Genomic DNA, 25,683 nt, shown 5'->3' with positions numbered 1-25,683 from the left:
TTAACCCTAATTGCTTCTGTAAGTCGCTCTGGATAAGAGCGTCTGCTAAATGACTAAAATGTAAATGTAAATAATGGGTAGATTACCACGCTAGGAAAACATAGAAATATAATGGGTAGATTACCACGCTAGGAAAACATAGAAATATAATGGGTAGATTACCACGCTAGCAAAACATAGAAATATAATGGGTAGATTACCACGCTAGGAAAACATAGAAATATAATGGGTAGATTACCACGCTAGGAAAACATAGAAATATAATGGGTAGATTACCACTCTATGAAAACATAGAAATACAACAGGTAGATTACCACTCTAGGAAAACATAGAAATACAATACAAGTAGAATGGGTAACCCGATCATCGTGAAAATGTAATTAGTTGACATCACTCTATTACTACAATTGCTATGGGATCTAGATAGTGCTGGTCATAAGCTTAGTATGTCCTCATGTCACATGCCTCCCTTTTCCCTTTACAGGCCCCTCCTCTCCACCTCGTCCTGCCACGCCCCTGTCAGGAGGTAGTCCAATCCCTCCCCCTCTTCCTACAAGGCCCTCCTCTCGACCCAAACTGCCCCCTGGGAAACCAATAGGAGACCTGGTATGGCACACTTAGACTTGTAATAGATACTATTAGAATGTTAGACTTGTGATAGATACTATTAGAATGTGTTAGACTTGTAATAGAGACTATTAGAATGTTAGACTTGTGATAGATACTATTAGAATGTGTTAGACTTGTGATAGATACTATTAGAATGTTAGACTTGTGATAGATACTATTAGAATGTTAGACTTGTAATAGATACTATTAGAATGTGTTAGACTTGTAATAGATAATATTAGAATGTGTTAGACTTGTGATAGATACTATTAGAATGTGTTAGACTTGTAATAGATACTATTAGAATGTTAGACTTGTGATATATACTATTAGAATGTGTTAGACTTGTGATAGATACTATTAGAATGTTAGACTTGTGATAGATACTATTACAATGTGTTAGACTTGTGATAGATACTATTAGAATGTTAGACTTGTAATAGATACTGTTAGAATGTGTTAGACTTGTAATAGATACTATTAGAATGTGTTAGACTTGTGATAGATACTATTAGAATGTGTTAGACTTGTAATAGATACTATTAGAATGTTAGACTTGTAATAGATACTATTAGAATGCTAGACTTGTAATAGATACTATTAGAATGTTAGACTTGTAATAGATACTATTAGAATGTGTTAGACTTGTGATAGATACTATTAGAATGTTAGACTTGTAATAGATACTATTAGAATGTTAGACTTGTGATAGATACTATTAGAATGTGTTAGACTTGTAATATATACTATTAGAATGCTAGACTTGTGATAGATACTATTAGAATGTTAGACTTGTGATAGATACTATTAGAATGTGTTAGACTTGTAATATATACTATTAGAATGCTAGACTTGTGATAGATACTATTAGAATGTTAGACTTGTGATAGATACTATTAGAATGTGTTAGACTTGTGATAGATACTATTAGAATGTTAGACTTGTAATAGATACTATTACAATGTGTTAGACTTGTAATAGATACTACTAGAATGTTAGACTTGTGATAGATACTATTAGAATGTTAGACTTGTGATATATACTATTAGAATGTTAGACTTGTAATAGATACTGTTAGAATGTGTTAGACTTGTAATAGATACTATTAGAATGTGTTAGACTTGTGATAGATACTATTAGAATGTGTTAGACTTGTAATAGATACTATTAGAATGTTAGACTTGTAATAGATACTATTAGAATGCTAGACTTGTAATAGATACTATTAGAATGTTAGACTTGTAATAGATACTATTAGAATGTGTTAGACTTGTGATAGATACTATTAGAATGTTAGACTTGTAATAGATACTATTAGAATGTTAGACTTGTGATAGATACTATTAGAATGTGTTAGACTTGTAATATATACTATTAGAATGCTAGACTTGTGATAGATACTATTAGAATGTTAGACTTGTGATAGATACTATTAGAATGTGTTAGACTTGTAATATATACTATTAGAATGCTAGACTTGTGATAGATACTATTAGAATGTTAGACTTGTGATAGATACTATTAGAATGTGTTAGACTTGTGATAGATACTATTAGAATGTTAGACTTGTAATAGATACTATTACAATGTGTTAGACTTGTAATAGATACTACTAGAATGTTAGACTTTTGATAGATACTATTAGAATGTGTTAGACTTGTGATAGATACTATTAGAATGTTAGACTTGTGATGTATACTATTAGAATGTGTTAGACTTGTGATAGATACTATTAGAATGTGTTAGACTTGTAATAGAGACTATTAGAATGTTAGACTTGTGATAGATACTATTAGAATGTGTTAGACTTGTGATAGATACTATTAGAATGTTAGACTTGTGATAGATACTATTAGAATGTTAGACTTGTAATAGATACTATTAGAATGTGTTAGACTTGTAATAGATAATATTAGAATGTGTTAGACTTGTGATAGATACTATTAGAATGTGTTAGACTTGTAATAGATACTATTAGAATGTTAGACTTGTGATATATACTATTAGAATGTGTTAGACTTGTGATAGATACTATTAGAATGTTAGACTTGTGATAGATACTATTACAATGTGTTAGACTTGTGATAGATACTATTAGAATGTTAGACTTGTAATAGATACTGTTAGAATGTGTTAGACTTGTAATAGATACTATTAGAATGTGTTAGACTTGTGATAGATACTATTAGAATGTGTTAGACTTGTAATAGATACTATTAGAATGTTAGACTTGTAATAGATACTATTAGAATGCTAGACTTGTAATAGATACTATTAGAATGTTAGACTTGTAATAGATACTATTAGAATGTGTTAGACTTGTGATAGATACTATTAGAATGTTAGACTTGTAATAGATACTATTAGAATGTTAGACTTGTGATAGATACTATTAGAATGTGTTAGACTTGTAATATATACTATTAGAATGCTAGACTTGTGATAGATACTATTAGAATGTTAGACTTGTGATAGATACTATTAGAATGTGTTAGACTTGTGATAGATACTATTAGAATGTTAGACTTGTAATAGATACTATTACAATGTGTTAGACTTGTAATAGATACTACTAGAATGTTAGACTTTTGATAGATACTATTAGAATGTGTTAGACTTGTGATAGATACTATTAGAATGTTAGACTTGTGATATATACTATTAGAATGTGTTAGACTTGTGATAGATACTATTAGAATGTGTTAGACTTGTGATAGATACTAGTAGAATGTGTTAGACTTGTAATAGATACTATTAGAATGTTAGACTTGTGATAGATACTATTAGAATGTGTTAGACTTGTGATAGATACTATTAGAATGTGTTAGACTTGTGATAGATACTATTAGAATGTGTTAGACTTGTAATATATACTATTAGAATGCTAGACTTGTGATAGATACTATTAGAATGTTAGACTTGTGATAGATACTATTACAATGTGTTAGACTTGTGATAGATAATATAGATAATATGTGATAGATAATAATGTAATGTAATGTAATGTAATATTAGAATGTTAGACTTGTAATAGATACTATTAGAATGTTAGACTTTCGATAGATACTATTAGAATGTTAGACTTGTTATAGATACTATTAGAATGTTAGACTTGTGATAGATACTATTAGAATGTGTTAGACTTGTGATAGATACTATTAGAATGTGTTAGACTTGTGATAGATACTATTAGAATGTGTTAGACTTGTGATAGATACTATTAGAATGTGTTAGACTTGTGATAGATACTATTAGAATGTTAGACTTGTGATAGATACTATTAGAATGTTAGACTTGTGATAGATACTATTAGAATGTGTTAGACTTGTGATAGATACTATTAGAATGTTAGACTTGTGATGGATACTATTACAATGTGTTAGACTTGTGATAGATACTATTAGAATCTTAGACTTGTAATAGATACTATTAGAATGTGTTAAACTTGTGATAGATACTATTAGAATGTGTTAGACTTGTAAAATATACTATTAGAATGTTAGACTTGTGATAGACTTGCGACTTATTTGTTTTTCTTCAACTGATTTCCACTAAGTTTGAGATACTGCTAACCTAACTGCGGTTGCTCTGCTAACATTACATTAGAATGTGTTAGACTTGTGATAGATACTATTAGAATGTGTTAGACTTGTGATAGATACTATTAGAATGTGTTAGACTTGTAATAGATACTATTAGAATGTTAGACTTGTGATAGATACTATTAGAATGTGTTAGACTTGTAATAGATACTATTAGAATGTTAGACTTGTGATAGATACTATTAGAATGTGTTAGACTTGTGATAGATACTATTAGAATGTTAGACTTGTGATAGATACTATTAGAATGTGTTAGACTTGTGATAGATACTATTAGAATGTGTTAGACTTGTGATAGATACTATTAGAATGTGTTAGACTTGTGATAGATACTATTAGAATGTGTTAGACTTGTGATAGATACTATTAGAATGTTAGACTTGTGATAGATACTATTAGAATGTGTTAGACTTGTGATAGATACTATTAGAATGTGTTAGACTTGTGATAGACTTGCGACTTATTTGTTTTTCTTCAACTGATTTCCACTAAGTTTGAGATACTGCTAACCTAACTGCGGTTGCTCTGCTAACATTACATTGTGTTGTAAAAATGTTTGGTACAGCAACATGCTACTGATATTCTCCCACCCCACCTCCCCCAGGCTCGGCCTTTCAGCCCCCCAGTCTCCGGCAGCCCCCCTCCCTTTGCCCCCCTGGCCCGAGCCGAGAGTTCCTCCTCCATCTCCTCCATCACCTTGCTGAGCGCAGCCTCCACCCCCACCATGGGGAGAGAGCTCAACATATCCACCACAGGTACTACCATCCTCCATAACACCTCATTCACCACTGTATGCCTCTGGTGTTAACACATTCGGTGTTCATCATAATGAACTGTTCATTATTTTGTCATTTTGAAAGTGGAGGTATGCTCACATTTGAAGCATAAAATATGACTTTTGTGAAACCATAATGGGACAAACTGGTGAAATACTGTTGATAGAGTGATGAATACCTTCCTCGTCATCTTCACTCTCCTAAACACACAATGATCTACACCTCCCATGCTCCAATCAGACTCCACCAGACAGCACACTTTCTTTCTATCCATCCATCATGCTCCATCTGTCTTGTGATGGGGGTTACACCTCCAGGAAGTCATCCACCTCTCCTCTCCTCTTCTCTTCCTCTGCTCCTGCCTGCCTCTCATCCCCCTCTCCCTCCCTCCATGTCCTCTACCCCGCCCCACATGAACAGAGGAAAAACAGCCAACCATGGTATGGTTTGACCATGGCCGCTTTTATTTGTCTTTTGGAGGTGAGTCGTACCGGGGTCATATTCATTAGGTCACACTGCGGAAATAAACGTTCTGCAGCGGAAAAGGAAAACTAGCATTTCTTATTGGATAAGTTCAGGTAGTCCTTTTCAGTCCGTTTGGCGCCTAATGAATATGACTCCGTACCAGTGCATGGAGGCTACCGTACTGTACTGCACTACCCTGGCTGTCCATGTTTCTCTGGTCTCGTCAAGCGTTATTTTATCGCTTTCTATGATCTGTCCAATCTTCTATCTTGCTATTTCTACGCTCTTCCCCTCTCTCTCCCTTACGCATGTCTGCTCATTTGACCACATGTCTGTAGGCCGTTACACACACAGGAAGTGATATAGCTACTGAGATTAGTGCCTTTCTGTGGTGATCAACCGTGTGTGTGTGTGTGTGTTGTGTGTGTGTTGTGTGTGTGTTGTGTGTGTGTTGTGTGTGTGTGTGTGTGTCGTGTGTGTCGTGTGTGTGTGTGTGTGTGTGTCGTGTGTGTATGCGTGTGTGTGTCAGGATGCTCCAGAGGACCCAGCCCACTGACCATGGGAGGCCAGGACACTCTGCCTGTGGCGGCTGCCTTCACCGAGACCATCAACGCCTACTTCAAAGGAGCCGACCCCAGCAAGTAAGGCTAGCATTCCTATCAATGCTAGGCTATTCCTCTCAATGCTAGGCTAATGCTAACACAAGTAGCAATATTGATACTGATATGAATAACAACATTGATGTCGAATTTATATCAAAGTTAATACTGATGTGAATGCAAATTCATGACAACGTGATGTTTCAGCCGGCAAAGCGACCCTCATCAGAGTATATGCAACAAGTAAGATGGCTATGATATTGTTGATATATATATCATATTGCAACTACTGTATGACTATTTCATTTCAATTTCAAACTGTAATGTCTCCTTTTGTTGTCCCCATAGGGAAATGCATTGTGCCTAGGCTATATATTGTTCTGAAAACTGAGAATGTGGCTATTTCTGTGTGAAATGTAGTTTGTTTGTGGCACCCCTATGGATTCTGGGTACTGTAGTTTCCTCTTTTTGACTGACCCATTTTTGAGCACTGAGCTGGCTCTGTTCTCCATGATCTAGGTGTGTGGTGAAAATCACTGGGGAGATGGTGCTGTCTTTCCCAGCAGGCATCACCAGGCACTTTGCCAGCCACCCGTCTGCCCCCGTACTCACCTTCAGCATCAGCAACTACTGCCGGCTAGAGCAGGTCCTCCCCAACCCACATCTACTGTGCTGGTAAGGCTTATTATACAGTACACTGACTCAATATTGTGTTTTGGGGCAAGGAATTCATATTTTTTTATTTTGGGGGAATGTTACAAACGATGGGCTCTTGGTGGATGCCCCTAATCGTAGTAGACAGTCACAGGACCAATAGTAACATGTTTTAATCCTTATATTTGAACAATAAGGCAGAAGAGCCTGTGCTTTATCATGAATGTAGTCACAGGAAAATGGTGTTGTTCAGCCTGACACACTGGCTCAGATTGGTTATAGAGAGACACCCCTGTGATTGGTTAGGGAGAGACACATTTACATTTTACATTTTAGTCATTTAGCAGACGCTCTTATCCAGAGCGACTTACAGTTAGTGAGTGCATACATTATTTATTTTTTATACTGGAATCGAACCCACAACCCTGGCATTGCAAATGCCATGCTCTACCAACTGAGCTACATCCCTGCCGGCCATTCCCTCCCCTACCCTGGACGACGCTGGGCCAATTGTGTGCCGCCCCATGGGTCTCCCGGTCGCGGCCGGCTACGACAGACACCCCTGTGATTGGTTAGGGAGAGACATCCCTGTGATTTGAAACCTGGTTAAACCACTTACCGTGATCACCAAACAATTTATTGGAAAACATGCAAGATAATATCATAATATACAGTACTTGAATCAGATACAGTCATTGTACTATTGTACCATCAGCAAACCAAAAATGCCCATTTTTAGTGACACCACCATGCCCAATGTGGACACCAAGGAATTCTGGGTAAATATGCCAAACCTGATGAGCCACCTGAGGAGAGTGGCTGACCAGAAGCCTCAAGCAACCTACTACAATGTGGACATGATCAAATATCAGGTGAGACCATCTGGATAGTACATATTATTACAGGGTATACTGTATAGTCACAATGACATGTAATTGTTAAACAAATGCATTGAAGTTACTCTACTCTTACATAGCTCAGCACATATTGTTGTCAGCGCAGAGTTAAATCCAAATACTGTTGTGTGTGTGTGTGTGCGTGCACATGACTGTGTTTTTGCATGCATGCATGTGTGTGTGTGTCTCAGGTGGCAGCTGAGGGGATCCAGTCTACTCCTCTGAACCTGGCGGTGAGTTGGCGTGGCGACACCACCAGCACGGACCTCAGAATAGACTACAAATACAACATGGAGGCCATGGCCGCCGCCCCCTCCCCCCTCCACAACATCCACTTCCTGGTCCCTGTGGACGGGGGCGTGGCCAAACTCCAAGCCATGATCCCCACTGCCACCTGGTGAGGATGCTGAATTGCTGACTGAGATTTTTAAAAACATATTTAGTCTTATAATTTTACATTTTAATTTACAATGTATTTATCCAGGTTAGTGTCATTTAAATAATAAAGGCAACTATAACTTTATTTTGTTTTGTCTCTAAGGAACCCAGAGCAGCAGAACATTCTATGGAAGATACCAAGCCTTTCCCAGAGGTCTGAAAATGGAGGTAGGTGATCTTCCTCTTTCACTTTTCCTGTGTCTTCTTCCTCCTCTTCCTCCTCTTCTGTCTTCCTCCTCTTCCCCCTCTTCCTCCCCTTCCTCCTCTTCTGTCTTCCCCCTCTTCCCCCTCTTCCTCCTCTTCCTCCTCTTCCTCCTCTTCTGTCTTCCCCCTCTTCCCCCTCTTCCTCCTCTTCCTCCTCTTCCTCCTCTTCTGTCTTCCCCCTCTTCCCCCTCTTCCCCCTCTTCCCCCTCTTCCTCCCCTTCCTCCTCTTCCTCCTCTTCTGTCTTCCCCCTCTTCCCCCTCTTCCTCCTCTTCTGTCTTCCCCCTCTTCCCCCTCTTCCTCCTCTTCCTCCTCTTCTGTCTTCCTCCTCATCGTCTTTGTTATCATCTGCCTCAACTTTGTCGTCATAATCGTAATTATACTCTTCGTCATCACATCACCATCACCACCACATAATCATCACCATCTTCACCACCACCATCACATAATCATCACCATCTTCACTACCATCATCATCACCAACACTATCATCTCACCATCATCATCACCATCATCATCATCATTATTCTCTTTCCTATAGGAGTGGGGGCTCTACTGGGCAGGTTCCAGTTGACAGACGGTCCCAGTAAGCCGTCTCAGTTAGCGGTGCAGTTTACCAGTGAAGGCAGCACTCTGTCCGGCTGTGACATCCAGCTGGTGGGGGCCGGCTACAGGCTCTCGCTGGTCAAAAAGAGATTTGCAGCAGGTCAGTGTCTGTGTGTGAGGGAAGCATTAAAATACTAGCCTGGTCCCAGATCGGTTTGTGCTGTCTTGCCTACTTCCATGGTCATTGTCACACGTTCTGGGATCACGGGCCCCATTTGAAACTGAACTGAAATTGTATTGATTCTAACCCTGAATATGACATTGTTGCCTGACCATGCAGACAGGGCAAGACAACAACGCTTTGGCAATAGCAAACAGTTGGAATTCCCCTGACTGAATACTCTGCTTGTGTTTCCTTTACAGGGAAATATCTGGCAGACAACTAGTCACCACTGTTGTAAAATGGAACCCTTTCAACCATACAATGGCTTTTGACTGTGAGGATGATGAGAGACTTTTTATGGATTCTTCATTCGATACAAGTTACCAACTGAGAAACGTCTGAAACCTTACGCAGGGAGGGGTGACTGATGGCATAGCAGCAACAACAAGATGTGATGTAACACACACTGTCCACCAGGGTTCACCAGGGTATCACTTTATGTTTTAACTCACTCAATACAGTAGTCTCACTGTTGGAGTTTATGCAAGTAGTCACCGCCTTTTTCCATGTTGTGCACCTTGAGGGTTGTTGAGGTAAATTGTAATGTCTTTTGTCTGTAATGTTTTCGTTATGCGTCGGACCCCAGTAAGACTAGCTGTCGCCATTGGCATCGGCTAATGGCCATCCTAATCAAAAATAAAACAAATATTAATAAATCAAAATAAATTAAAGATTATGGATTCAACACATTTACTCCCGTTTAGCAAAGTAATTTATCATTGGCAGCACAGACAGTTATCCAGCCTTATTTGTGAGAAGAATTGTATGTGATGATGGAAGATGCACTGGACAGATTTAAGTGAATAGATAGACACTGTTAACATGAATTGATAATTCAATTGATTACGACAAATACTCCATGTGCAGGGTTAGGATGACATTTTGATGGTTTTATTTTATTTATTGGGTTGATTCAACTGATATGGTACCAGCTGGTACTGTACCAGCAAGTTGAGGCCCACAACTTGGGAGTCAATGTGGAGACAACGTTACTATGTATGTGGTGGTTGTGTGTTTGCTGGGAGGTCAAGTGGTTCATGTAATGGTTCACATTGTTTTCCTGATTGTGGATGACTAAAACAAAGCAGGCAGCCGTACAGGCTGAATAGCAGAGTTGGCTTTGACCAGATTACATTTCTTTCTGGGTTCTGTTTTGTCCCTTAGAGTTGTTGTGTCCAGGAGTCTGGTGAAGAGCATCTGCTAAATGACTAAAATGTAAATGCTAGAATTACATCAATTACTGGTTGGAAGTAGGTCTTAATGAGGTCATTTCAACCAGTTTTAACCAGTTTTGCCCGCTGGGAGGTATAACCGGAGGACATCAAAGAAGATGGAAAAGTGCTCCTAGAAGGATTTATCTAAAATAGAATAATAATGAATATTTAACGGAAGCCCCTAATGTTATGTTTCTTGTTTTTCCACCATGTGGAGTAAATAGATGTTTTATCATTTTCTAATAGCAATATATTGAAAATCAATTTGTAAAAAAGTGTAAATATGAAAAAAAGCTTCTTCGTATATCCCTTTGGACATATGGGTGTTTCTGTGTATTGTCAAATAAGATTGATGTTATACGGTTGGTGTTAGCCTTCAAAATACATCACAGAACACATTTTTGTTTTATTTTATTTCTAATGTGTATTTCTTGTAAAATACTGACTGTCCAAATCTGCGTTACTCAAAAGGTTGTTTTTGGTTACCTTTTTACTCTACAATGCTAGTTTAATTTATTTCAAGACATTTATGATGCCCAGCAGAACACAAAAGAGTCCCCCTCCTAATCCAATGCTATTCTGACCTAGACTGGTTAAACCAAACAGTAGTGAGAGTAGCGTTCAGTCGGATGTAACCAGGTTAATTCAGACCTACGCCTGTTATAGCTAGTAAGTGTACTATGTGATTGCCTTTACTGTAACTTTTAGTCATGTCATCGTGTTTGACCTTTCACCTGAAGATTTAACCTTTAACCTTTGGCATGAATCCCAACAACATTATCACACTTCCATGATATATTGCTGTAACGTCCTCCTATGTTTCCTCCTGACTTGCACACCAACAACAAATAGTTTTGTGTAACTATAATTGTTTTGCCCCTGCCCATCTCAAGGAGAAACATTTTAGTGTATTATTTTCACTTTATGACAATGGTGATAGAATTACCTCACATTTTATTACTTATTTCCAAATCAGTATATTCAAAATGAGTCACAACCAATGACAAAATACAATTTTTATCCTTGATATAATCAAAAACTATGGTAAATGTATTTCAACTTTACTTTTTTGTCCTGGGTGCATTTGAGCCTTACTGGTCCTTTAAAAATAATTCACAAATACAAATAAACGTTTTTTCTGTCTGTATTTTATTCACTGCATAGGACACTGAATATGCAAACATGCCATGTACATTCCCCATCCAAAGATTTTAAGAATAAATATATAAAAAGTTAATATAATGTAATACCTGTTTTACTTGGTAATAAAGAATGGGAGAATATTGGAAATTAAAATGGATGTCTTTATTATTTTTTACAATGCAATGTTACAGGCGCAGATGAATATACACTACTCTTTTGGATAGGCTATTGAATGTGCATTGCGTTGTTGTTGTTGTTGTTGTTTTTGTCAGTTGTATTGCGCGCGCCAAACTGTACAGGGTCCTTTTAAAGACCTATGAATGCAGTTGGTGCAGGATAGGAAACCCCTCCTCCAAAACGGACGGTTGTCAGGACAACACAATGCGCTGAATCGCTACAATGTTTCCGCTTTGACTCGTGGAATTCTGAATAGGTAAGAGTGTTGTTATTTTGAGCTGAACAAAAATGGTTAAATGTTTCTGCTTGTAGGACTTTGTAATACACATGTTACAACATTCTGCTGCTGTCGTGTAGCTTTGCTAACAGGGTGAAACGTTGCACTTGGGGTTTATTCATTACGCCGATTATGTTGCAAAACATTTCGTCTGTTGCAAAACGTTTTGCAACAGAAACCGTTTACGCCAAACGGAAAATGTTTTGCAACGAAACGAGAGTTTATGGGTGTGTTCGTAAAGTCAATCTGGAGTGCCAGAGTGCGCACTGGGCGTTCGTAAATTCAGAGCATTATCAGATTGTCCGTTCGTAAATTCAGAGCGTTTCGGCTCTCGGAGCGTTCAGAGCGCACACTGGACGCTCTGGCCGAGGAGTAGGGTTGAACCTAGCGTTCTGACCTCACAATCATTGACACTCTTACTGACAGTTGTGGCTGTTTCGCGTGATGTATTGTTGTCTCTACCTTCTTGCACTTTGTGCTGTTGTCTATGCCCAATAATGTTTGTACCATGTTGTGCTGCTGCCATGTTGTTGTCATGTTGTGTTGCTGCCATGTTGTTGTCATGTTGTGTTGGTACCATGCTATGTTGTTGCCTTAGGTCTCTCTTTAAGTAGTGTTGTGGTGTCTCTCTTGTCGTGGTGTGTTTTGTCCTATATTTTTTATTTTATTTTTTATTTTTAATCCCAGCCCCGTCCCAGCAGGATGCCTTTTGCCTTTTGGTAGGCCATTGTAAATAAGAATTTGTTCTTAACTGACTTGTCTAGTTAAATTAAGGTTAAATAAATAAAATAAAACAACGGCAGTCAAGTACCCAAGCTAACTGGCTAACGTTGGCTAGCTTGCAAGCTACTTCCAGACATAAATGAGAGAACACCTCATTCTGATCATTTTACTCGCCCTAGCAGAGTTGGTTAGGCTGTTTTCATGTTATCAAGAGCGTTGGTGACTGTAATTGTGCTGCTGGCAACAATTTAATTACGCTTTTTTTGCCTACGTTTACTGACACCGGCCACATTCAACGGGTGCTCTGGCACACTCAGACGAGAGTGCTCTGAAATTGGAGTAGATGGCCAGAGTGAATTTAAGAACACAGCCTAAATGGTTAAACGGTTTCCGTTGCAAGTCATTATGAATGCACTCTCCTGCTCAAATGTGAATGAACGTTCTCCCAGTTGTAGTTGTTTCACATGGTCGAGCAACTGAGCAAGTTTTCACATTTTGGGAGAAACAATTCGCCAAGTAGGCACACCAATAGGCCTATATTGCCCTGTTCAGTGCATTATGCATTCAATTACCTTTTTGAAACCTTCAAGAGGAGACTGATAGAATTCTCACAATGTCTCATTTAGGCCTATAGCTACTATACTATTTACTTAGTTGGAACTGATAAATGTCTTGTGTGTGTTATTATTTATCTGTTTGTGTTGACATGGTTACCATCAACTACACTATAAGATACACAAATCGTTTTAGCTTTGAATGTGTTTAGGTGCCTAATACAAAGCTTTCCCCCTATAATGATTAGCTAGACAACAGGCAGAGTAATGTCTGATTTAGCAAAAGAAAAGGCAGCTCGTCTTCTGAAGAAGAGAGGTAGTGTGTCATCTCTTGGCAGCCATGATGTCAGAGCCAAGGAAACAAGGGACAAGACCAAGGAGTGAGTACTCTTCTGAAGTTAAGCATTTAGCTCAAATTATTGAAGAATTTCAGACTTCATTTATTTATCCAGATCAATTAGTTATTTTATTTTCTCTGATGGAAGATTTGCCCTCATGATATTAAAGTTAGATTCAAATGCTTGAGGTAGAAGTTGCCCTAGCCACAGATCTAGGATCAGATCAGTAGATGCCATACTCCCAATCCTAACCCAATAAAACCATTAGGGAGATGGAAAAAATATCTGACCCTGTATCAGTGGTTGAGGACAACTTCTCAAACACATACCTTTTGGTGTTCTTCCACTGAATCTGAATACATATGGATCTTGACTTGCAGTTCTATAAGCACCGTATCCTATATCGATGAGCCTGGTCACCATGACGATAACCCTCGACCCGCAGTACAGATGGAGAACACCTTCCAATTGGGTGAGGCCTTTATTTTCACCACATGGTAACCAGTGCTAGCCTGGCCCCAGATCTCTCTCTGTTTGACGTGACAATGACCATAGTTGGTAAGACGACACAAACAGACCTGGGATCAGGCTAATAATTACATTCTTATTTGAAGGAGTGGTTAGTTGGGCTACTATAGCCTTACATTACCATACGGCCAAGTCTTGTTCATCACTCGGCGAGGAAGCCTGGAAGCTACTTGGATTATAATTGAGTAATTCCATTGTGGTTACTCAGTAACTACATCGCATTGGTGTAACATTATGTGAAACGTTATGCCCCCCTCTTGAATAGCACCATATCGACGCTTCCCTGTTCTCACGGTCAATGACATCCTGAAGGATGTGCTCGCAAGTTACCTGCAAGAGGAGAAGTATGAAGCTGAGCTCTGTCGGCAGATGACAAAGACCATATCCGAGGTAATATTGATTGTCATTAAAGAATGCCTTTGCTTATGCAGAGCAAATCATGAAATGATTCAAGAGTTATTATTTTATTATTATTTCAGATGAGATTGGTATCTGTACAATTTGAGGTACCTGGTAGCCTAGATGCCAGACTGCTTCTACATTCACCTTACCCTATATCATTGCCCTAGCCTGGTCCCAGATCTGTTTGCTATCTTGCCAATTCCTATGGTCATATCGTAGCAAGCTAATATCGTTGCCCTACCATAATGTCAAATTGGCTTAACATATTGTCAGGCACACAGGCTAACAGTCTTGCATCTTTTGGCTTCAATTTCCAAGGAGTTGTTTATTGTCATGTATGGTTGATCTTAACATTGAAATAGAAATAGCTTCACCAACAGCTCTCTGATACACCTTACAGTGTACATGGCCACAGTCATGCCACAAAAAAAAAAACTCCCGATTGCCAAAAAGTGACCGGCTGAGAGTTGAATGGCTGCTAGCGTTCCCTTTCTCCCTTTCAGTCTGTGCCTCTTCCTTGTCCTGTAGGTGATCAAAGCCAGGGTGAAGGATCTGATGGTTCCCCGCTATAAGATCATTGTTCTAATCAGCATCGGACAGCTCAGTGACCAGAACATGCGCATCGGGAGCCGCTGCCTGTGGGACGCCTCCAACGATACCTTCTCCTCGCACACCTTCAAGAACAGCTCTCTCTTCGCCGTGGCCAACGTCTACGCTGTTTACTTTGAGTGAGTCGCCGACCACAGTCACAGATGACTGCCTTGCACTGTGGGTACTCACGTCCTATATAGTCCTATGTAGTCCGTCATAAGGGCTACATAACAGTGTTACAAGCATGACATAATTGATTTGGTAAAAAGTAATGACTGTTGGTGTCAGTTTATGACAACGGTGATGACACAAATAATGTTTTGATCAGTTAATTGGGCAGGTTTAAAGCTAGCCAACTGGCTTGTGTCGTGACAGTGTGACGTCGATTGCCACAAAGGGACACCAGCTGTAATGTCATTGTCATGACAGTCTTATAAAACCCTTATGACCGAGCGTTCAAGTCAAGTGTAACCAAATTGCCTATGTTCAATTTCTGTGTTCATGCCACAGAATGTGGGTATTCTAAAGTGTCTATCATGTGTATGATGTTCATTTGCATATCATGGAGAATGGTTGTGTGGAAGTGCTGTGAAACCTTCAAATGAAGGTCATGCCTAGAGCATTGGGGTTTTTGTCAAACAAACGTATCAAGGAAGTATCATCGGCAATAAGAATATAGTCTCAGGTAAAAGGAAATAAGTTCATACCGTAGTCTGAATATCTTTCTTGAAATTATTAATTTTGGTTACATATGTTATTGTCTGTATAATAATGTACCAATTCTGTATAATACAGCATTTCCTGATCATTTAAATCTCAAATAGCTTTTGGAATCACTGTGGCACATCGTCACACACTGTCTTCTAGCATATTTTGAATATTGCTCTCAGATTTTGGAGGGCATGTTTGATATTTTTAGGAAACTTAGACTAAAGAAATAGTCTAAGTTTCATCCTGAGAGGCAAAGTCTGTACAGTTCTCATACAGACCTCATTCAGCGGAAATGTTATTGAACTGATGACTCATGGGTTTTCAGTATCATAACTTGCTGAAATAATTTGCTGATCTTGTCACAACTCGCTGAATAGGTTATTGATTTTGTACAGTTGTCCAGTCAAATGTCTACTTGCTGACTGTGACCCATTCGCTTTGGTTAGCTAAAATGCCCCATTGTACAACATGTATTGCCTCTTGTTGTATTAACCAAAGTCAGGTCAATGATAATAAAGCAATCTGAGGAGATATCACAGTGGTTACAAGTGCAGTGTTTATTGCTGATAAGATCAATGAGGGAATTGCATTGAAAGTCAAGATAAAAGTAAAATGAAAGTCATTGGAAGTAATGATATCTTTAGCTGACATCCATTGAAAGCCAACCAACTATATTGAATAAGGACTATTTTCTAACAAACATTAACGCCAAGTCGCCAATGTCTGCACATTGGCCCCTAGCACATGATTGTAAGGTCACTCTTCCGACAGCCCAGTTGACAGCACACGGTGGACAGGGCTTCGTTCAAGTCTCGTCGTCTCTGGTCCACCACAGGCTCGGCCGCCCAGGGTTTTAGACCATTCTGGTCCACCCTTCCTGGACAACCAGAACACCGACTGTTATCAATGTTACAGAATATTTTCTAAACTGTTAATGTACGCAACCAGTGTCTGTTCTTGCTTCATTCTATAGGCAAACTATTATAAAACTTCACAAACATTTACAAACATGTAAACCAAATCATAGCTGCAGGTTGTATGATGATTTATCGTTCAAGTTTACATTATGGCATATGGCAAAATACATTGCTTGAGTGTTGAGTTATATTTCTAATCTTGTAACAGATGCTACTACTATGACACTGATTTTCAAATAATTAGTATGACCATAGAGATACAATATCATGGAGTTCTGTGTAATTCCGTGATACTGACCATTTATGTCCTCTACTGGAAGCCTTCTCCACCTTGACCCTCCACAGGTGTACACCACGGCCCTCAGGAACTCCCGTCCACAGAGTCGCACAACGCTCACAGTCGCACCGTCCTCCATTCGAACCTCCCCTACACACAGCACACACAGCAGCAGCAGAGAGAACAACTGGGACTTCATGGTGGCTCTGTGGATCAAGATGCTGTAGATTGTGGATTCACTACACACCGTTTCTGTCTCTCTGAAGACACCTGTCTGGTCTCCCTTTTTATATAGGCTCTCTAGTTATGTCATGCTTTCCTAAAGTATTTTCAGGTGTGTCATACGTGCTGTGATGGTGACGTGCATCCTATCTGGTTAGCATCATCTGCAGATGATATTTAGTTTTTTGATAGTGGGTGAGTTTATTGCCATGCTCTGGTAAAGTGTTCCTTAATGAGGGTATCTTGATATAGATACAGATATAGATATCCGGCCATCGTAAAACAGATTCAGGCAATGGCCTTCCACATAGCAACATAGTGGTATTTGTGGCAATTTTCTCATCACAATGTCAACATTTCCCAGAAAGGACTTGACAGCATTTTTGGATCTCACGATATTTGGTCCGTTTTCTGAGTCACACATGTTTGCTCCTCAATTATGGTAAATTAAATGCAGGTAATTGTAGGCAATTACCCTTTCATAGCAATAAGAAACATAGGTAGAATTATAATCCCTTGAAATTATGACAACCACACTTCTGTGAAAAACGGTCCCCTTTACCACTATTTCACAGTTTTAGTTCAATCAAGTTTCAATAAAACAAAAGCAATAAACTTGTATTTTTCCTCCAAAAAGGTAACAGTCTATGTGAAACCGTTTGATGTATCAGTATAACATGAAATTATGGTCAGCTAATGTTGGTGATAGCTAACTTAGACTAACATCTGTAGCTTCAGTATTTTTCTGATACTCTCTCAGAAGAAGATTGTAAATCAAGATATTAACCCTAACCCCTACCCTTACACTAACATAACCATTTTAAATTCCAATTTCAATGGGGGAAGGGACGTCCCAAGGATCCCAGATAGCACGACCCGCGGCGCAAGTCTATCCGGGAAATCGCTGACCCCCAATGTGACCCTACAGAATTTCAAACATGGCGGAGGTAGGACGCAAAGTCTAATAAATATTCGGGAAAATAACAATGTTTTTAGGTTTATAGAGTTGATTCTGTCGGGTGCACATGCTCCAAATGAGAAGCGACAAATATTTACTAATATACGGAGAAGCGATATACATTTCAAAATATTAAACTTGTCTAATTTCCAGAAATTGTATTTTGCAAACTTCAGTTTAGCAATGATGCCTGGCTAGTTAGCTCGATGGCTATGCTAAGCTAGCTAGCTATGTAGCCTGTTGTTGGGGAAGCTTGGCTGACTACGAGCGTTAAAACGTTACCCACTCGAAAAGATAAAAGTTCATATTTTAGAATGCTATTGCATTTTTTTTTTTGACCTGGTGGTATTCTGCGTACTGAAAGCGACACTAGGTATCTAGCTAATTATGTGATTAGGTAACTAACGTTAACTGAGGCAGGGGGCTAGCAAATAGCTATCGTTCAAAGTGTCCACATTGTGAGAGAACAACCCATTTGTTTATCGCTCTCTTGAAATGCTTGATTTGACTTGTTTCTATTCTGGCCTGATCATCAGAGGTCTCCTTGTTAGAACCAAAAAAGCTACAGTCACTGATGTCTATTTTTAGCCAACAAGGAGCCAGTCGTAAGTTTCAGGCGCGCTTTTACTTTGACTTCCATCCACTACCCTACTAGCAGACAGATGATCAGTTTAATGTATCGTAGTTCCTATTTACGTTTTTGTTCAGGCTTTTTGTCTGTAGACGACACTGGCCTCGTCCAGAAAACCGCATAATTCACTGAAAGTATCTCTGAACCGAAAAGTTATAGCAAAGTTACAGCTATGTGTGTTGTATTTGTGTATCTGGTTCTGACTAATCTTGAGTGTTTTGTTTTAGCCCTCCGTTGGGAGTACGAGCCCAGGTAAATATTATTGTGTATTTTCTAATGGTTATGTGTACTTTTGAATCCCTCATTAGAACATTAACCTTTATGAAGTAAAATTGGACTGAACAAATCCCACTGTCATAATATTGTTAGTTATAAACCATGAAGCACTTTATCATCGACTATCTCCTCTTAAAATTTCGCGGTGTGTTTTTCCTCAGGAGGTTCAGCAGAGGACCATGAGTTTGATCCTTCAGCAGATATGCTCGTCCATGACTTTGACGATGAACGCACACTGGAAGAGGAGGAGAGGCTCGAGGGAGAGACCAACTTTAGCAATGAGATCGACGACCTTGCCCGGGTGCGTCTCAAAATCATTTCATTTAGTGATTGGACTGAAGATGGACTGAAACAGGGAGGGACTACCTGAATTTGTCCAAGATTAAACACTTGTTTTTGTTTTACGTTGCAAAACCTTTTCATACCCTAATGACTATGGCCCTGGGAACAGTAATCTGTTAGTTATATATAAACTCAGTAAAAAGAAGAAGAAACATGCCAGGCGTTGTAGGGAGGTCATACAGGCACGTGGAGGCCGCACACACTACTGAGACTCATTTTGACTTGTTTTAAGGACATTACATCAAAGTTGGATCAGCCTGTAGTGTGGTTTTCCACTTTAATTTTGAGGGTGACTCCAAATCCAGACCTCCATGGGTTGATACATTTGATTTCCATTGATACTTTTTGTGATTTTGTTGTCAGCACATTCAACTATGTAAAGAAAAAAGTATTTAATAAGATTATTTCATTCATTCAGATCTAGGATGTGTTATTTTAGTGTTCCATTTATTTTTTTTAAGCAGTGTATATACACATCAGATGTATCAACCCATGGAGGTCTGGATTTGGAGTCACCCTCAAAATTAAAGTGGAAAACCACACTACAGGCTGATCCAACTTTGATGTAATGTCCTTAAAACAAGTCAAAATGAGGCTCAGTAGTGTGTGTGGCCTCCACGTGCCTGTATGACCTCCCTACAACGCCTGGGCATGCTCCTGATGAGGTGGCGGATGGTGTCCTGAGGGATCTCCTCCCACACCTGGACTAAAGCATCCGCCAACTCCTGGACAGTCTGTGGTGCAACGTGGCGTTGGTGGATGGAGCGAGACATGATGTCCAAGATGTGCTCAATTGGATTCAGGTCTGGGGAACGGGCGGGCCAGTCCATAGCATCAATGCCTTCCTCTTGCAGGAACTGCTGACACACTCCAGCCACATGAGGTCTAGCATTGTCTTGCATTAGGAGGAACCCAGGGCCAACCGCACCAGCATATGGTCTCACAAGGGGTCTGAGGATCTCATCTCGGTACCTAATGGCAGTCAGGCTACCTCTGGCGAGCACATGGAGGGCTGTGCGGCCCCCCAAAGAAATGCCACCCCACACCATGACTGACCCACCGCCAAACCGGTCATGCTGGAGGATGTTGCAGGCAGCAGAACGTTCTCTACAGTGTCTCCAGACTCTGTCATGTGCTCAGTGTGAACCTGCTTTCATCTGTGAAGAGCACAGGGCGCCAGTGGCGAATTTGCCAATCTTGGTGTTCTCTGGCAAATGCCAAACGTCCTGCACGGTGTTCGGCTGTAAGCACAACCCCCACCTGTGGACGTCGGGCCCTCATACCACCCTCACGGAGTCTGTTTCTGACCGTTTGAGCAGACACATGCACATTTGTGGCCTGCTGGAGGTCATTTTGCAGGGCTCTGGCAGTGCTCCTCCTGCTCCTCCTTGCACAAAGGCGGAGGTAGCAGTCCTGCTGCTGGGTTGTTGCCCTCCTACGGCCTCCTCCACGTCTCCTGATGTACTGTCTCCTGGTAGCGCCTCCATGCTCTGGACACTACGCTGACAGACACAGCAAACCTTCTTGCCACAGCTCGCATTGATGTGCCATCCTGGATGAGCTGCACTACCTGAGCCACTTGTGTGGGTTGTAGACTCCGTCTCATGCTACCACTAGAGTGAAAGCACCGCCAGCATTCAAAAGTGACCAAAACATCAGCCAGGAAGCATAGGAACTGAGAAGTGGTCTGTGGTCACCACCTGCAAAACCAGTCCTTTATTGGGGGTGTCTTGCTAATTGCCTATAATTTCCACCTGTTGTCTATTCCATTTGCACAACAGCATGGAAATTTATTGTCAATCAGTGTTGCTTCCTAAGTGGACAGATTAATTTCACAGAAGTGTGATTGACTTGGAGTTACATTGTGTTGTTTAAGTGTTCCCTTAATTTTTTTGAGCAGTGTATATACTATTTCATCCCTATTCTTGCATAGTTTTACAAGTGATTTATGTTAGAAGGCAACACTTAAATATTGATAATATGAATCTAGTCTATTTTTAAGTGTAATCCACTGAATTCAGTGTGCAACAAAATATATATTTGTTTTTTTTCCATTTGTGCCATAGGAGGGAGAGATGCCCATTCATGAGTTGTTGAGTATGTACGGATGTGGCGGTGGTTCACCCGCAGATGAAGAGGAGGAGGAAGAAGACTTTGAGGATGAAGAGGAGTTGGAGGATGAGGAAGAGGAGGAGGAAGAGGATCTGGACAATGATGAAAGCAGTAGAAGCACTGGCGAGCTGAAGAGGAATAAGGTGAGTGCCATGAATCTCCTGAAATAACAGGATATCAACCAACACACTCATAAAGAAGGAATGCTTGTTGGCACCTTACTGCTCTAATTTGATTGTTATAAAGCACCACTACATATTCTACAACCAACATGGTTGACATATTCAGTCAGAAATGTATAGTTACAAATCTTCTGATGATAGATGCATCTAGTGAGCGTTGATGCTGATGTCACTGTTTCATATATGAGTAATGAATGTTGATTTTGTTGTTTCAAAGGGTAGGATGTCCAATAAAAAAACGCATATTTTGACCAAATGGGTAAAATAATGTTAATTATGTAGATACTCTATGAAAACCAACGGTCCAAACCTCATGTCTCTATCATAATCCGGTCAAAAGTGATTGGAGTTTTTAGCCTTGTAGGATGGCCAGAATTAGGGTGACTAAATCAAAGGAGGCCAGAGAAACAGCGGTCAAACATCAGGAAAATAGCATTGCGTCAGCTTGGCTGGATGCTGTACGACAATTAAGGCTAACTGACAGGCTCACCGTTGAACTCGTCATCTTTCTTCCCAAATCCAGAGGTAAGATGGATATCGATTTTGAGACATGACATGTAGTATTTTCATATTTTAGTATACTTTTTGTTGTTTTTTTCTCTCACAAAAACAAGCGTAGCTCTGAAATGTCAACGGAGCACTGAGCGTATCGCAAGGTTTTTATTTTCAAAGCCTTTTACATTTAATTCAGTTTGTGTCATGATAATTTGGCTTTTTGCGACCGACGGAAACAACTTTGCAGATGACTACCACATGTAAAATCCTAAAAAGTCATTGCAAGAAAGCACACCACTCTGTCAACAGAGCTTGGTGATAATTATTGGATGTATTAGGTTACGAAATCAGACTTTTTTGATATAATGTTAATGATATGTCCTGTGTCCGTAATGGGTCCGCGGTCAAACGACCACCCCTCATCACTGTCAAATGCTCCCTAAAACACTTTAGCGAGCAGGCTTTTCTAATTGACCTGGCCTGGGTATCCTGGATGAAAATTGAACTCATTCCGTCAGTAGAGGATGCCTGGTTGTTCTTTAAAAGTGCTTTCCTCTCAATCTTAAATAAGCATGCCCCATTCAAAAAATTCAGAACTAAGAACAGATATAGCCCCTGGTTCTCCTCAGACTTGACTGCCCTTGACCAGCACAAAAACATCCTGTGGCGTACTACATTAGCATCGAACAGCCCCCGCGATATGCAACTTTTCAGGGAAGTCAGGAACCAATATACACAATCAGTTAGAAAGCAAAGGCTAGCTTTTTCAAACAGAAATTTGCATCATGTAGCACTAACTCCAAAAAGTTTTCGAACACTGTAAAGTCCATGGAGAATAAGAGCACCTCCTCCCAACTGCCCACTGCACTGAGGCTAGGAAACACTGTCACCACCGATAAATCTACAATAATCGAGAATTTCAACAAGCATTTTGCTACGGCTGGCCATGCTTTCCACCTGGCTACCACTACCCCGGCCACCAGCTCTGCACCCTCTGCTGCAACTTGCCCATGCCCCCCCCCCCCGCTTCTCCTTTACCCAAATTCAGACAGCTGATGTTCTGAAAGAGTTGAAAAATCTGGACCCCTACAAATCAGCTGGGCAAGACAATCTGCACCCTTTCTTTCTAAAATTAGCTGCCGAAATTGTCGCAACCCCTATTACTAGCCTGTTCAACCTCTCTTTCGTAACGTCTGAGATCCCCAGAGATTGGAAAGCTGCCGCGGTCATCCCCCTCTTCAAAGGGGGTGACACTCTAGATCCAAACTGTTACAGACCTATATCCATCCTGCCCTGCCTTTCGAAAGTTTTGAAAGCCAAGTTAACAAACAGATCACCGACCATTTCGAATCCAACCGTACCTTCTCCGCTATGCAATCCGGTTTCCGAGCTGGTCATAGGTGCACCTCAGCCACGCTCAAGGTCCTAAACGATATTATAACCGCGATCGATAAAAGACAGTACTGCGCAGCCGTCTTCATCGACCTGGCGAAGGCTTTCGACTCTGTCAACCACCGCATTCTTATTGGCAGACTAAATAGCCTTGGTTTCTCAAATGACTGCCTCGCCTGGTTCACCAACTACTTCTCAGATAGAGTTCAATGTGTCAAATCGGAGGGCCTGTTGTCTGGACCTCTGGCAGTCTCTATGGGGGTGCCACAGGGTTCAATTCTCGGGCCGACTCTTCTCTGTGTATATCAATGATGTTGCTCTTGCTGCTGGTGATGCTCGGATCCACCTCTACGCAGACGACACCATTTTGTATACATCTGGCCCTTCATTGGACACTGTGTTAACAAACCTCCAAACGAGCTTCAACGCCATACAACACCTTCCATAGCCTCCAACTGCTCTTAAACACTAGTAAAACTAAATGCATGCTCTTCAACCGAACGCTGCTTGCACCCGCCCGCCCGACTAGAATCACTACTCTCGGCAGGTCTGACCTAGAGTATGTGGACAACTACAAATACCTAGGTGTCTGGTTAGACTGTAAGCTCTCCTTCCAGACTCACATTAAGCATCTCCAATCAAAAGTTAGATCTAGAATCGTCTTCCTATTTCGCAACAAAGCCTCCTTCACTCATGCTGCCAAACATGCCATCGTAAAACTGACTATCCTACCGATCCTTGACTTTGGCGATGTCATTTACAAAATAGCCTCCAACACTCTACTCAGCAAATTGGATGTAGTCTATCACAGTGCCATCCGTTTTGTCTCCAAAGCCCCATATACTACCCACCATTGTGACCTGTACGCTCTTGTTGGCTGGCCCTCACTACATATTCGTCGCCAAACCCACTGGCTCCAGGTCATCTATAAATCACTGCTAGGCAAATCCCTGTCTTATCTTAGCTCACTGGTCACCATAGCAACACCCAACCGTAGTCTGCGCTCCAGCAGGTATATCTCACTGGTCATCCCCAAAGCCAACACCTCCTTTGGCCGCCATTCCTTCCCGTTCTCTGCTGCCATTGACTGGAACGAACTGCAAAAATCTCTGAAGCTGGAGACTCATCTCCCTCACTAACTTTAGGCGTCAGTTGTCAGAGCAGCTTACCGGTCACTGCACCTGTACACAGCCCATCTGTAATTAGCCCATCCAACTTCATCCCCATATTGTTATTTATTTAGCTAATTTGCACCCCAGTATCTCTATTTGCACATCATCTTTTGCACATCTATCATTCCAGTGTTAATACGAAATTACACTATAATAACTATTTTACACTATAGAGTATTTATTGCCTTACCTCCATAACTTACTACATTCGCACACACTGTATATATATTTTCTGTTGTATTTTTGATTTTATATTTTGTTTACCCCATATGTAACTCTGTGTTGTTGTTTTTATCGCACTGCTTTGCTTTATCTTGGCCAGGTCGCAGTTGTAAATGAGAACTTGTTCTCAACTGGCTTACCTGGTTAAATAAAGGTGGGGGGAAAAAAAAGAAAAAACTAAAAATACGTTAAAGAAACTATTCAGAACATGCGACCTGGCCAAGATAAAGCAAAGCAGTGCGATAAAAACAACACAGAGTTACATATGGGGTAAACAAAACATGAAAATCTAAAATACAACAGAAAATATATATACAGTGTGTGCGAATGTAGTAAGTTATGGAGGTAAGGCAATAAATACGCTATAGTGTAAAAAAAGCGCGTCTTGGTAAAATATTTGTCTTGGTAAAATGTATTTTATAACACAAGGAAAGGAAATTTCAACACCAAAGCGCGTTTCTCCCACTCTGGGCAGAGTGGGTGGACACCCTACAAAGGGGCTTCTTTGAATGTAATGTACCATTGGGGATAAATCTGTGTGTAATGCTTTGGGGGGTGTGTGTGTTCAGACCGAGAGGGTGAAGATCTCGTCAGGACTGGGGAACGAGAACCAGTTGTCCAGCGAGGGTCGCACGCGCTCCGTCAAATCCCACGGCACGGCAGAGCTGATACGCGGATCACAGACGCTCAAGTACTTTGAAAGTATGCACCTTTGCTTTCATTACCGAAACACGCTTTTTATATTGGATAGTTTGTGAGATCTTATTCTACAGTGCCTTCAGAAAGTGTTCATACCCCTTGACTTATTCCACATTTT

General features: G+C 40.3%; 4 protein-coding genes across 4 annotated transcripts in view; 3 read left to right on the top strand and 1 right to left on the bottom strand.

Moving 5' to 3' along the window:
• Nucleotides 1–9,233, top strand: part of LOC311146303 (SH3-containing GRB2-like protein 3-interacting protein 1) — a gene marked incomplete at both ends in the record, with an annotated part of 38,800 nt that extends 29,567 nt beyond the window's left edge. The window contains 10 exons of the mRNA XM_084182793.1: nucleotides 485–606; nucleotides 4,816–4,966; nucleotides 5,982–6,093; nucleotides 6,259–6,294; nucleotides 6,571–6,726; nucleotides 7,445–7,577; nucleotides 7,793–7,998; nucleotides 8,143–8,207; nucleotides 8,783–8,947; nucleotides 9,211–9,233. Of these exons, the coding sequence (XP_084038919.1) occupies nucleotides 485–606; nucleotides 4,816–4,966; nucleotides 5,982–6,093; nucleotides 6,259–6,294; nucleotides 6,571–6,726; nucleotides 7,445–7,577; nucleotides 7,793–7,998; nucleotides 8,143–8,207; nucleotides 8,783–8,947; nucleotides 9,211–9,233 (1,169 nt within the window). The remainder of the gene's footprint in view (nucleotides 1–484; nucleotides 607–4,815; nucleotides 4,967–5,981; nucleotides 6,094–6,258; nucleotides 6,295–6,570; nucleotides 6,727–7,444; nucleotides 7,578–7,792; nucleotides 7,999–8,142; nucleotides 8,208–8,782; nucleotides 8,948–9,210) is intronic.
• A 2,494-nt stretch (nucleotides 9,234–11,727) lies between these two features.
• dynlt5 (dynein light chain Tctex-type family member 5) lies at nucleotides 11,728–16,203 on the top strand. Its single transcript, XM_084183686.1, has 5 exons — nucleotides 11,728–11,800; nucleotides 13,347–13,478; nucleotides 13,817–13,908; nucleotides 14,230–14,354; nucleotides 14,895–16,203. The coding sequence occupies exons 2-5, from the start codon at nucleotides 13,366–13,368 to the stop codon at nucleotides 15,096–15,098; spliced, it is 534 nt and encodes a 177-aa protein (XP_084039812.1). The 5' UTR covers nucleotides 11,728–11,800; nucleotides 13,347–13,365; the 3' UTR covers nucleotides 15,099–16,203.
• A 202-nt stretch (nucleotides 16,204–16,405) lies between these two features.
• Nucleotides 16,406–17,061, bottom strand: insl5b (insulin-like 5b; the record flags this gene model as incomplete). The annotated part of the gene is made up of 2 exons (XM_084182792.1): nucleotides 16,406–16,545; nucleotides 16,884–17,061. 2 exons carry the CDS (start codon nucleotides 17,059–17,061, stop codon nucleotides 16,406–16,408), a joined length of 318 nt encoding a protein of 105 aa, XP_084038918.1.
• A 960-nt stretch (nucleotides 17,062–18,021) lies between these two features.
• The window catches only part of LOC311147069 (mesoderm induction early response protein 1-like), a 51,194-nt gene continuing 43,532 nt past the window's right edge, over nucleotides 18,022–25,683 (top strand). Inside the window, exons 1-5 of the mRNA XM_084183687.1 lie at nucleotides 18,022–18,031; nucleotides 18,901–18,925; nucleotides 19,111–19,250; nucleotides 21,358–21,546; nucleotides 25,436–25,568. Of these exons, the coding sequence (XP_084039813.1) occupies nucleotides 18,023–18,031; nucleotides 18,901–18,925; nucleotides 19,111–19,250; nucleotides 21,358–21,546; nucleotides 25,436–25,568 (496 nt within the window). The 5' untranslated portion in view covers nucleotide 18,022. The remainder of the gene's footprint in view (nucleotides 18,032–18,900; nucleotides 18,926–19,110; nucleotides 19,251–21,357; nucleotides 21,547–25,435; nucleotides 25,569–25,683) is intronic.

Source organism: Coregonus lavaretus (genome assembly GCF_964263955.1).
Source record: "Coregonus lavaretus genome assembly, chromosome: 19".
NCBI classification, from domain to species: Eukaryota; Metazoa; Chordata; class Actinopteri; order Salmoniformes; family Salmonidae; genus Coregonus; species Coregonus lavaretus.
The sequence above is the reverse complement of the archived record's forward strand: the minus strand, read 5'-3'. Positions and strand labels throughout refer to the sequence as shown.